Consider the following 12,307-nt stretch of genomic DNA (forward strand, 5'->3'; position numbering starts at 1 on the left):
AACTCTTATTTTAATTTTATTCATAACATTTTTCAGTTAATATTGTTCAATTGACTGTAACAAATCGTTACTGAATTTTTTATTGCTAAGAGAGTTCGAATTGCGCATTTAACCCTTTAACGCAGGATTTTAATTAAACATATTTTTCATATTTTTTTCATTATATTGTATTAATTTACGTCAAATTAAGTGAAAAATATTATATTTAGCATTTTAATATTTTATGATTATGAAATACAGCATTAAACACCAGTGTCTTTTTCTGAGTTAATATGAAATGTTCTATACACGCTGTTAGCTTCCAAACGATAATTCTTCAAATTTGCAATTATTTCCATTTATTTAGTTCAAAGAGAATTAGTTATTTGTCGTTGAAATTTCTTTAATTTACAAAACCAAATAAAGAAAGAAAATAAATTCAAACGAATTTTTTTGATTTTATATTTTAGTACAAATATAATTTTGATAGTTGAAAATTTTTTTTAGTGTCTATTAGTCTGTTTTTATAATTAAAAATACCAAAATATATTTTTGCTTGTAATGGGTTACCTGCAAGTGACGTAGAGTGTGTATCTCGATCTCGATTAGTTGCTTAAATGCGGCATCTGTTTACGTTAGCCACTGTTTTTGCCATTCTATTTCCAGTAAGCTAAGCCCGTTAAGTGTCAATTCTCTTAAGTGACACATTCTATATTCATTGAAAAAGATCCTTTCACAAAGATTTCAATTCTTTCACTATTTATTTCTTATTTAACACAGAGACATGCGGAACATAAACAAACTAATTGTGTATTGAAGTTGTCAGGTACGCAAAACAAAAATATATGATGGTTATAATAAAATACACTAACAAATAATACATCTAAGTTAAGTAAAAGATGTAGACGAGAAATAATTATATTTCAACAAATTCTATGTGCGATACAGCACTGTAGTATGGGGGAGGAAAATTAACTATTTCACTGGATCCAGCTGCATATTTAACTAAGATTGTTTATTTCCTTCAATTTTCAATCTAAGAACTTTTTCTAAAAAAAATTGATTCTTTTTCTTTCTATTCTAGAAATTTTTTAGCTATTCTAAGAAGCATTTCGGCGTATAATTGAAATATTTATTTTCAGAACCACGCATAAACGAATGATAATTATCATTATTTTCCTATATAATGATCATGAACCTTTGAAAACCGTCGTATAAATGAAAAAGAGCATAAACAGGGGTCGGCTAAGAAGAAATTTGGGTCCGCTAACGGACCCTTCACAAAATAATTTATCTCTTAATCGGACTCTTCGCGAATTTGTTTATCTTCATTATCGTTTTGTTAATCAAATAAACCCTTCCCGGGGGGGGAGGGGGGGAAGACGGTTAGAGACAAACTAAGTTTCCCTAAGTTTAAATTCCAAATGGAGTTATTCTAAGAAAATATTTCTGCTTTTACAAACATCGCGTGCGCATTCTTATTAATATTAAATCATTTTTTTTTTTGTAAATAAATAATTGATCAATTTTTATTTATTCATTAAATTAATTAAAAGAATATTATGTAAATAAAGATTAATTTCTGGCAATTTTTTATATAAAATATTATAAATTTAAGATTTGTTTAGTTTAAGTTTACTTAATGCATAACACATTAAAAGTGATACATTACTAAGTTGTGTTATTTAAAATATGTCAATTGAAATTATTAAAAACGTGAGTGATTTTGTTTCCATTATTCGTCCGAAATGAATATTCTGTGTTGAGCAGTATAGACTAAATACCAAATATTTGTATGTTGCATCTCTAATTTAGTAGCAGCAATTGTTGAGCAGAATCTTGTATCTATTTACAATTTAAAAATCTATTTACAATTCTTCTCGAAAAGGTTTTCAGCAATTTTTGCTATAACAGGACACTATTTGCACAAATTCACAAAAGCAGGACCCTGGTTGAAAAAATGTGACTTAACGCTTATTTTATATTTACAAATTATGAATAGTTTTTTCGTAATTAAACAAAAACAGGACCTTTCACAAAATGTCTGGACAGACCCGTGATAAAAGAGGCGGTACATGAGTTAGAGGTGACTCACTGTATTTGTATTTTCTTCTGAATTTCTACAATCTTCCTTTACAGACCAAGCTGAATCAGTGCCAAACAGAATGCAGTAACATGAGGGATGAGCTTCAAAAGATGCAAATGGCCAGAGAAGAGATGCAAGTATACGTGAGAAAATTGGAACAAAAAAATGACGACTTCGAAAGAGCCACCAGGTTAATACTTCCACTTTTTAAAAAAAATTCAATAAGAAAAACTCTTGTGCTTTTATTAATATTATTATCTATAATGCATATTTATTATCTATCCTCATTCGCATATAAATCACCCTTTTTACTCTTGCATATAACGCCCCTATACATAACGAGCTTAAATAACTACTAATAATTATCATAATCTGAATGCTGCAATCTAAAAAGAAGACCGGTTGTAAGTTTAAAGCCAGTTTATTTTTTTATGTTATTTTTAACTTCCACCATACCTCTTTAAATAATTCCATTCCAGCCACCTCCATATCTGCTAAATGGCGCTTTTGATTCAATATCTAATCAAGGCTCACAACGGTCGACCTTAACTGTCATAGTGCATCTTAATCGTAATTTCGCAAAACAGTTTTGGCACTGGCATACTGTCAATACATCTTCTCCATTATACTCATCAGATAATTTTTTTCTTGCTTGAACAGCATTTTTACCTTTTCGAAAGTAAAATATGTCGAAAATGGTGTCGCTTTCACTGCTGCATAGTGTCTATCGAACTTTTTCATTAATGAGACTTTCTATATCAGCTTTTAAAATTTATAATAATTTTACAACTTAAGTGTGAAGTTGTCTATGAAAAAAATTCAATTAAATCCCCCTGGTGAGAAAATACGAACTTACTTTCGGAATAACCCAAATTTTATTTCATATGTTCACTGTTTAGCAAACCTTTTCATTTTATTTTTGTTTTGAAACAAATATTTATTATAATATTTGATTTCAGATAACAAGTATTTAGCGAAAATTTGATTTACGTTCTAAATTTACGATACAGCTTGTAAGAAATAAGATATTTCTTTCTCTCTTTCTGTGTTCGATACAAAATAAGTCCCCAATTTTTTTCTAGGAAGATTTGCATGATCAATTACTTAAACTATTTTTTTTCTTCGTAAAATGACTACATATTTATTTCTTTTTTTTTCTAACAGAGCGTCTCTAATGTCCTTAGAAGATTTTGAAACAAGATTGAATCAAGTAAGTATTATTGCATATATTATTGCACTCAGGATTTAATGTATGAATCATATCAGGGTCTTGAAATATATGATGGGTTTCGTACAATATAATGATAAGCCACATTTTCAACTATTTACGCTGAGATATGATTTAAGAGAGTATTTCGTGAAGAAAAAAAAACCTCTATTTTCATGTAGGCAGCAAAATGTTTCAGTGTAGTATGCTTTTACCATGTGAAAATTCCAGAAACTTGTAAAGCACCTATCTGGAAACAATATTAAAGAACAAGTTAATGTAAAATCTTGGCGTTTCGGCAATTTTAGATTATCACTATTCTATCTCAAGCCTTTCGTATTTATTATCTTGTATTTTATTGTATAAATAATACCGTTTTCATACAGTATAAATAAAATTAGTTTAAATGTAAATAATGCGGAAAGTTATAATACTTGAGCAAGAAATATTCTTGAGCTATAAAATGTTGAACTCAGAATTATAAAAAACATCTATGTACCTTTAGTAAATAATGTGGAGTGAAAGATTTAATCATGAAATAAGATATTTTGTGATCTATAAAAGCAAGAAGAATGCAGTTGCTGGTGGGTGGGACTTCTAAGATGAATGAAACGAATAGATGTATGAATGAAATCATGAAGAAAATCCATCCATTTGAAGTTGAGGGGCACCGCCGGGGGTTCGACTCCCAATCTTTCACAGAGACATCAGCTTAAGTCGTGGAGGCTCAGAAAATAAAGTGTACGCCTCCCAGTGAGATTTCCCAAGTTTGAATCCCAGGTATGGCTGGTTGATGTCAATTCTGCTCCCGGCTCGCCCCGTCAACAGTGCTAACGTGAAATAGCCTCAGTAGTTCTTGGATCATTGGTTAGAATCCTTTTGTCGTCGAGTTTAACCATGGGAGGTTTACGTGGTTTTCCTCTCTGTGTAGCGCAAATGCGGATTAGTTCCATCATAAGTCCTCCCCGAAGGCTAGTTAGTTCCCATGCTTGATCCAGGAGATCCCTCGTCTTTTGGGTGGGGTTCAAAACTACAAGGCTACGGAGTTGAACATTTATAGCCGTAAACTCTAAAAATTGGGTTGGCTGTTAAACGACGGTTATAAAATATATTTCAAAAAATGTATTTTCAAAATTAAATTCTTTTAAAATGTAAAAACTTGTATGTCTCAGTTTAACTTCTTTTAGAATTAAACAAAATAATAAATTAAAAATTTCTTTTTATGAGACACTACTAACACAAATGCACTACTTGAACTGAAGTGACTCAGTGCATAGAGCACTCGTTTTGCAAGGAAATTACTCAGGTTCGAAATCCAGCATTGGCTTTCCGATACATATCCTCAGTAATAGACGAATCATGAATTAGAATTCGCTTGCTTTCGGGCTAACATTGGGTGATTTTCGAGGTTTTCCTTTCCCTGTAACGCAAATACTGTTAGTTTCATCAAAAAAATCCTCAGCGAAGCCTAATTTGACCCAACACTTGATTCAAGAATTTATTCGTGTTCTAAGATGGGATCAAAACTACAGGACTACAGAGTTAAACATTGATAGTAACTCAAAACGATGCCGGCTATTCAACGCCGGTTTAGAAAAAAAAAAAAAAAAAAAAAAAAAAAAAAAAAGACTTCAACTTCCCCTGTGCCATTGCAGCTCTACTGTTTCCTTTAGATTAACAATTTTTCGCGCTCAGAAACCATTAAAAGGAAGAAGACGAATAATTTTTTAGAAAAACTTGTTTACCCCCTTAACGATCGGTTAATTTTCAAGAAAACGGTCATAACGGTCAAAGTGCTTATTTCGTCAAATACACGTATTTGATTAGTGCTGACATCTAGTTTAAAATAAACTAACTATCAACAATTACCTTAAAAATATCTTGATAATGCCATCTGGTGTGTAAAATTAGAAATAAAATGTTTTCCGGGCAAAAGAAATGAATTAGTTTTATTCTTATTGGCGCGTTACTACTGAACACTCCAGTCACGGGAGCGAGAAGGAAGGGGTTAATGATTTCTAAACTAATAAATAGTATTTTATTTATTTTATTTTCTACAGCTTCTCAGCATTCTGATTTCTCACTTTCTCGTAATTAACAAAACAACATATATTTAGGTTTATAACTCCTTTTCCCGGCTTTAAATCATTTAAGCTGATGGGGGCTCCAATATTGTTGCTAACTAAACGAAGAATACAATCATATAAAAAGTTTTTGTTACAATGGAAATTTAAAATTTTTGTAACGTATGGAACAATGGGCACTAGAGTGGATTTCGTCCTAATGGGCGATATCCACTGTATACAATGGATTAGTAACGTATGTTTTTTTATTGTTATTTACAGGCTATAGAAAGAAATGCTTTCCTAGAAAATGAATTAGATGAAAAGGAGAATATGGCTGTTCTGATTCAAAGATTAAAAGATGAAGCTAGAGGTAAAGTTTATATGATTTAGTGGTAATCTATTTATAACAAATTTAAATTTATTTTCTTTCTCTTTCATATTCATCTTTGATTTATAATCATTATAGGTACAAATCTAAAACATCTAAAATTATTTGTATTCATTTTTTTATACTGCCGTGAAATGGCTTGTAATTGGATATCTGCAAGTGACGTCATTCGTCATGACGTAGTTAAATTAAATCGTGGCATTTGTCGATTCAGAAGAAACCAATCAGGCTCGACACACTCTTGTGACGTCTCTTACAGGTAGCCAATTAAATCTGATTTAAATCACATGGTTAGGCCTAATATTATTTTATTTTTTTTTTCGAGTTGCAAATTCCCATTTGAATATAAATTATTTTGTTATAATTAATTATTCGATATAAATTAATTACTCGATCGGATTTGTTTGAAGCTAAATATTTAATATCTATAAGCTGCAAAAATATTTCACAGATACTCACAAAAATAGGTATATAGTTGAAAGTCAGAATTTTCCAACTTTCTGCTTAAGTTTTGCTTTTTTTTATCAAAAAAAAAAAAAAAAAAAAATATTCTTTGTTTTTTTCCCAAAAAAACTGACGAATGAATTTTTTGGAAAGTAACCTAATTTCAAATGCCTAATTTCAAAAAATTTACATTTATTATTGGCTAGCCTAAATTATTTTGCGTTAATTTTCGTCAAACATTGAACAAATATCACCAAAATGTTATAGAATCCAGTCTCATAGTTCGAAGAAAGTACATATCAAGGTAATATCAGTTCCGTGACGTAAACATTTGGTACTAGTATGATGTTCATGGGCACTACATTTATAATCATAGGTAAACGTTTAGAAAAGTTCAAAACTAAATGCATACTTTTTTAAGAATTGTAGATGAAACAAATCTTCCACTTGACAAAATATTTCCGAGAACCAAATTAATACTAACGATAAAAGTATTATATACTGTGGTAAATATTTTTGTACGGTGCGCAAAAGAGAAAACGGACCACTTTGAATAACTTTTGATCTAATTGTAAGATCTTCACGTTCTAGCACTCAATCTTAATGGTTCTAGGAGTTGGCCTCAAATATGCTACTTAATCAGTGCTGACAATATCAGATTATCGATATCAAATTTTAAAGAAGTCGTAAATTTAAAATTCTATTTTTTAGAAACTATTCGACCGATTTTGTTCAAACTGTGTATATGGCCATGTAAATTTACATTCTTTAAAATTATGTAAAAAAATTTCCTACTTCACAATTCAAAGTTTTTTTGACTTTATTAAATAAAATAATTTTAAAAAAATATTTACTAAAAGTTATTTTTTGTATAGAATTAACTTTGGATAAATGAATTTTATAATTGTGTGCAAAAATTTTAAAATTCGTTTAAAAAGTTCTTGAGATATTGCAAAATATGAAAAAGTAAAATTAACATTAAGAGGCCTAAATTTTAGACCGCTCACCTGACCAAACTGTTGAAACCACGTTTTTTAGGTTGCGGCTACCCCTTATAATTTGGGGGTCAGAAAGCCGAATCCATTGAAGAAAAAGAGATGTGTGAAAAATTTTGTCCGATTTCGTAACTTCAAATATCATCTGCACTAATTAATTAACTTATTTGAGGCCACATCCTTGAGCCATTAAGATTGAGTCCTAGAACGTGAAGATCCGATCATTAGATTAAAAGTTATTCATAGTAGTCCGTTTTTTTAGTGCACTGTATTTTATAAAAAATTATTCTTTGTTTCCTCTTCACTTTTACGTTTATAAGTTTTACTCTTTTTCATTAAATCTATTTTCTATACGAATACTTTTCATTTCATAATTTCAATAATCAACATTTTTCCACAGATTTAAAACACGAGCTTACAGTGAGCGAGACTATAAAAACCGAAGCGCCTCCACTGCCGAAAAAGACGCTCGAATCCATCATCGAATCAAATAAACTCATCAGTGAAGCTGAAAACCGATCTCGCCTTAGAAGTGAGTAGATATTTCGTGAATTTTTTTCTTAAAATTATAATGTATTCAGAGATCGTAACATAGTATATGTCCGTTATCAAGAATACGAAAAATCATCAATTGCTGCACATTGTTGGGATCTTGGGCATAATGTCAAAATTGTTTCCATCTCAGTCACATCAGCTCATCTTGAAGCCCTGGAGTCTTGTTTTATTCATATGAATGTTGATTCTCTTGTTAACGAACTTTGCTCCTCGCCACCTTTCCATAGCTTGTGGAAATGCATTTTGCCCTGATTTGCTCCTCTCGGCTGCTATGGTTTTTTCTTCTTTTTTTGTTCTATTTTTCATCTTTTTTTTCTCTCTCTCAGTTACTATGGTTTTTCTAGTTTTGTTTTTCACCGTTATTTTCCTACTTTTCTATAGCAACATTTCATTTTATGTTTCAAATCACTTTTTTTTCTTCACATTCCCGTCTGGAAAATCTTGAAAATGGGCGCCTGTTTTTGAACGCTTGAAACGTGTCGACTGTTATTTCCTATTTATATATTTTTGAAGTGAATGAAGTTTTTTATTAGGTAATATCTTACCGCTTCGATTTATGGGGTTTATTTATTTAAAGTAACATAGTATCGACTTTATAGTCAAGAAAGGTAATGAAGTATATGTTATGTTGACAAAGAAGATAACATAATAAGGTAATATAGTCAAAGTAAATGGTTAAATGTCAGTAATATAGTCTAGAAAAGAAAAATAAAATCGCTGCTATAATCAATAATAAAGTGTCGGAAATATAGCCCGGAAAGGTAATGTCATATTGGTAACATAGTCAAAGAAGATAATGTAGTGTTAGTAGTGAATTCAAGAAATGTAATGAAATTTGAGTAATATAATAAAGAAAAGTAACTTAGTATCAATAATAGAGTCAATTAAAGTAATATAGTCTCTGTAATACAGTCAAAAAAAGTTATGTATCGATAATCTATAGTCAAGATAGGTAATATAGTTGAGAAAAGTAATATAGTCAAGGAAGGTAATTAAGTATCATTTGTATGATATGTGAAAGTAATACAGTGTATCAGTTATATAGTCTCCGAAGGTAATACAGCCGTGGTAATATAGCCAAGAAATATTTCCTGTGCATTGCTCGCCAAGCTATGGAAAATGAATTTACACTTTTTGTATCTAAATATTTTAGGTTAGAGTGTTAGTATATTACTAGTTTCTCACTAATTTAGTGATAAACTATTTTGCATTTAGTCAATTTTAACGGGAATATGGCATGAAAATTGTTTTTTTTTTTTTTTTTTTTTTTTTTCAGTAATCAAATAAATTTGAAGCAAAGCAAAAAAAATGCTTCTATATGGTCGGAATAATTTCCAATACAAAAAGTTAAATGTCTTTACAAGGCTAAGTAGGCAAACATATAATTTGCAATCAAGTTCGTTCCAGATATTTTGTAGTTTTACACTATTAGTGGCTTTTAATGCCGTACAGGCTCGTTCTTTAAGTTCTTCTAGTGTTCGCGGGATTGGTTGTTTATAGGTAGTGTCTTTTTGTTGTTATTATTATTTATTATAACCGACATTAAACTATCGACTTATTTTTTGAGTTTACGATTATCAGTTCAATTTTTCAGTCTTGTAATTTTGAACCCAACTTAGAACAAAAAGGAATTCCTGGATCAAGTATTGGGACAAATTAACCTGCGTTTAGAACTTTTTTAGTGCAACTAACCGTATTTGCTTTAACATGAAGAGTAAAATCACGAAAACTTCACACTGTTAGCAAGAAAGCAAGGGGGATCCAACTCATGATTCATCTTTTACTGAGAATATATATCGGAAAGCCATTGCTAGGTTTCGAACCTGAGTCATCTCCTTGAAAAACGAAATTCAAGCTTACCTAGAGCCCCCTCAGCTCAACTAGTGTCTTTGTGTTAGTAGTGTCTCATAAAAAGAAATCACGTGACTTAAAGTAAAAAGGTCTTGATGGCCATTTGATAACGGGTAAATCACGTCCTAGACAATGTTTAAAAACATTATAAGAACATAAACGCGTTTGAGTGGCAATAGAATTTATTGTCAATGTGATACTACAAAATATATAGAACATACTTGATCTTTGACATGCTACAAAAAGATCTGTCCGATTGTTTATACCGAATATGAATAAATAAGTGTTTTCCATATTTTTCTTTAATTTTAAATACCTATAGTAATATGTACAGCGCGCAAAATAAAAAATTGAAAGTCCTGAATGACTTTTAATCTAATGATTGAATTTTCGCATTCTAGGGCTCAAGCTTAATAGTTCAAAGGCTTAAATTTTAATAAGTTATTTAAGTAGTGTAGACGATATTTTAAGTTAAAAAATCGTACTTTCTCTAAACAAAGACATTTATTTTTTGGAGCATTTGCATTTTTTACTCTTAAAATATGGGGAGGTGCAATCAGAAAAACATGATCCCAATAGTTTGGTCAAAAGAACGGTTGAAAATTTGAACTATTTAATGTTAATTTTACTTTTTTTGCATGTCGCGATAGCTAACAATTTAAATTTTTTTTCTTCCATTGTTAAATATAATAATAAAAAATGTTAAATAATAATTAAAATTATTTTTTGAACTGTTTTTGGATAAAGAATTTTGTAATATATTTAATAATAATTTTATAACTATTTTATAATATTTTACTTTATACCTGGAAGATAAAATCAACATTAAGGGATCTAAACTTTCCGACCTCTCTCCTGATTGCAACCATATTTTTCATAGTGCGGCTGCCCTTCATATTTTGATTGTCAGAAATCTAAGTCCGACCAAAAATGGGTATACAAAGAAGTTATGTTTTTGTGTCTGATTTTGTAACTTAGAATATCGTCTGCACTAGCAAATGTTATTCAAAATTCTCACTTTTTTGCGCATTGCACAGCACTTTTGAAAATGTAAATAGTATTTTGAAATAAAGTTATTCATTTCTGATTATCTTATAATAATTAATAATCTTATAATAATTCTGATTATCTTATGTATAATTGTTGTTTTCGAACACAAAATAAAATATTATCATGTTAAACAGGAAACAGCGCACATTTTATGTCCACCACTGCTTCCATTGTACCACATTCTGCCATGAACATTCTAGGAGATCTCCTTAAAAAAGTTGGCGTAAGTATCTAACTGTTTTCTTTTTAGTTTAAAAAACATCAATCTACATATTTTTCTTATTAATTTATTTGAAATTCCATTTTCTGCTCATCAGAATGAGAACTGTTTATTTCCAATTCCATAATTAGCTCACTTTTTTTTAATTAAATGTTAAAAATAAGTTCCAAATATTCATTAGTTGATATCCACTCCAAAAATATATATTCATTTTTCTGTCATCTCACTTCATTACTAAACGAACAGAAAACGGTGTTAACTTACGAAACTGGTTTTCTTTTTATTTCGTTAATTTTGTTATTTCTTTTTTTTTTTCTGTTGAAGTGTAAATTTTGATTGATTGTAAATAACAATTGCATGTGTAAAAATTTATATTCATTCTATTTTTTTCTTTATTATTAACTGGAAATATGAAGATCTTTTTATAGGTCATTCTCGAGAAATGTTACAAATGATGTCGTTTAAATTCCACAGCATTCAATTCTTTTTAATTTCTTATTCTTATTTATTCTTATTCCTTAATTTCTTATTCTTGTTTATTCTTATTCCTGAAAGTGCCTTAATTTTAGTTTGCATTTGCAGTTTGGATTGAAAATAGTATAACAGAGTAGGCATGCATTATTCAATAATTTGGTAAATTATATTTACTCAAGGTATCTGACTGATTTCGACTAAATTTTATTTAAAAATAGCCTTATTTAAAATTTTAATTTTATATTTTTGGTTAGCATAGGTGCTGAAATTATAAATCTAAAATTACAATTTACAATTTTTTTTTTAATTTGGTCAAATTTGAACATAAAACATTAAAAATTTTTGGTGTCACGCTTACAGCTCTACAAAAAATAGTAACTAATAAATGCGAAAAAAAATTTTAGATCAATAATATGGTTACCTGTGTTTTGAACTAAAATCTTTAAAAAATTCCGTGATGAAGTGAAACTAAATAATATATTGTTCAATATTGATTTTTTTAAAGAAAAATTCGAAGCATTCTTACTTAGTATGATAAAAATAATAAATTCACACTTAAGTATAGGTAACATTAAACAAAGTCTACATGCAAATATTTGTAGAATTTCTTGCTAAATTTTGTTGTAATGTGTGTTAGTGTAATAAGATTTTTTCAAAATCAACGTTTTTCTGTAAAGACATTTAAGTTATTTAATTGCTAAAAAAAGAAGGAAAAAAAACGCTTTTCAGGATGGAAAAAAACAACTATTGCATCATTTGTAAAGATTAGAAAAGAAAAATTTCGAAAGATAATGAACTAAAGTTAAAATATGGTTTCAAATAAGTGTAAATTCAATAATAGTTTATAATATATATAATATTTAATAATAGTTTCAAATAAATATAAAATTCGAAATTTTCTTCGAAATTGCCGATTTTCACCCGATCTGATTGAGACACATTTAGATTGTTAGACATTTATTGTACTTGTCAGCTGCTAAATATTATGTACA

General features: G+C 29.2%; 1 protein-coding gene across 2 annotated transcripts in view; it reads left to right on the forward strand.

The window, feature by feature from the left end:
* LOC107451183 (nuclear distribution protein nudE-like 1-B) overlaps positions 1-12,307 on the forward strand; it is a 113,091-nt gene that overhangs the window by 80,609 nt on the left and 20,175 nt on the right. For both annotated transcript variants that reach the window (XM_043054618.3, XM_071181166.2), the window contains exons 3-7: positions 2,119-2,255; positions 3,230-3,275; positions 5,618-5,708; positions 7,566-7,697; positions 10,756-10,844. In XM_043054618.3, coding sequence (XP_042910552.2) covers positions 2,119-2,255; positions 3,230-3,275; positions 5,618-5,708; positions 7,566-7,697; positions 10,756-10,844 — 495 coding nt within the window. The remainder of the gene's footprint in view (positions 1-2,118; positions 2,256-3,229; positions 3,276-5,617; positions 5,709-7,565; positions 7,698-10,755; positions 10,845-12,307) is intronic.

This window comes from Parasteatoda tepidariorum, chromosome 8 (genome assembly GCF_982258835.1).
Source record: "Parasteatoda tepidariorum strain Cologne lab strain chromosome 8, Ptep-v5.0, whole genome shotgun sequence".
NCBI classification, from domain to species: domain Eukaryota; kingdom Metazoa; phylum Arthropoda; class Arachnida; order Araneae; family Theridiidae; genus Parasteatoda; species Parasteatoda tepidariorum.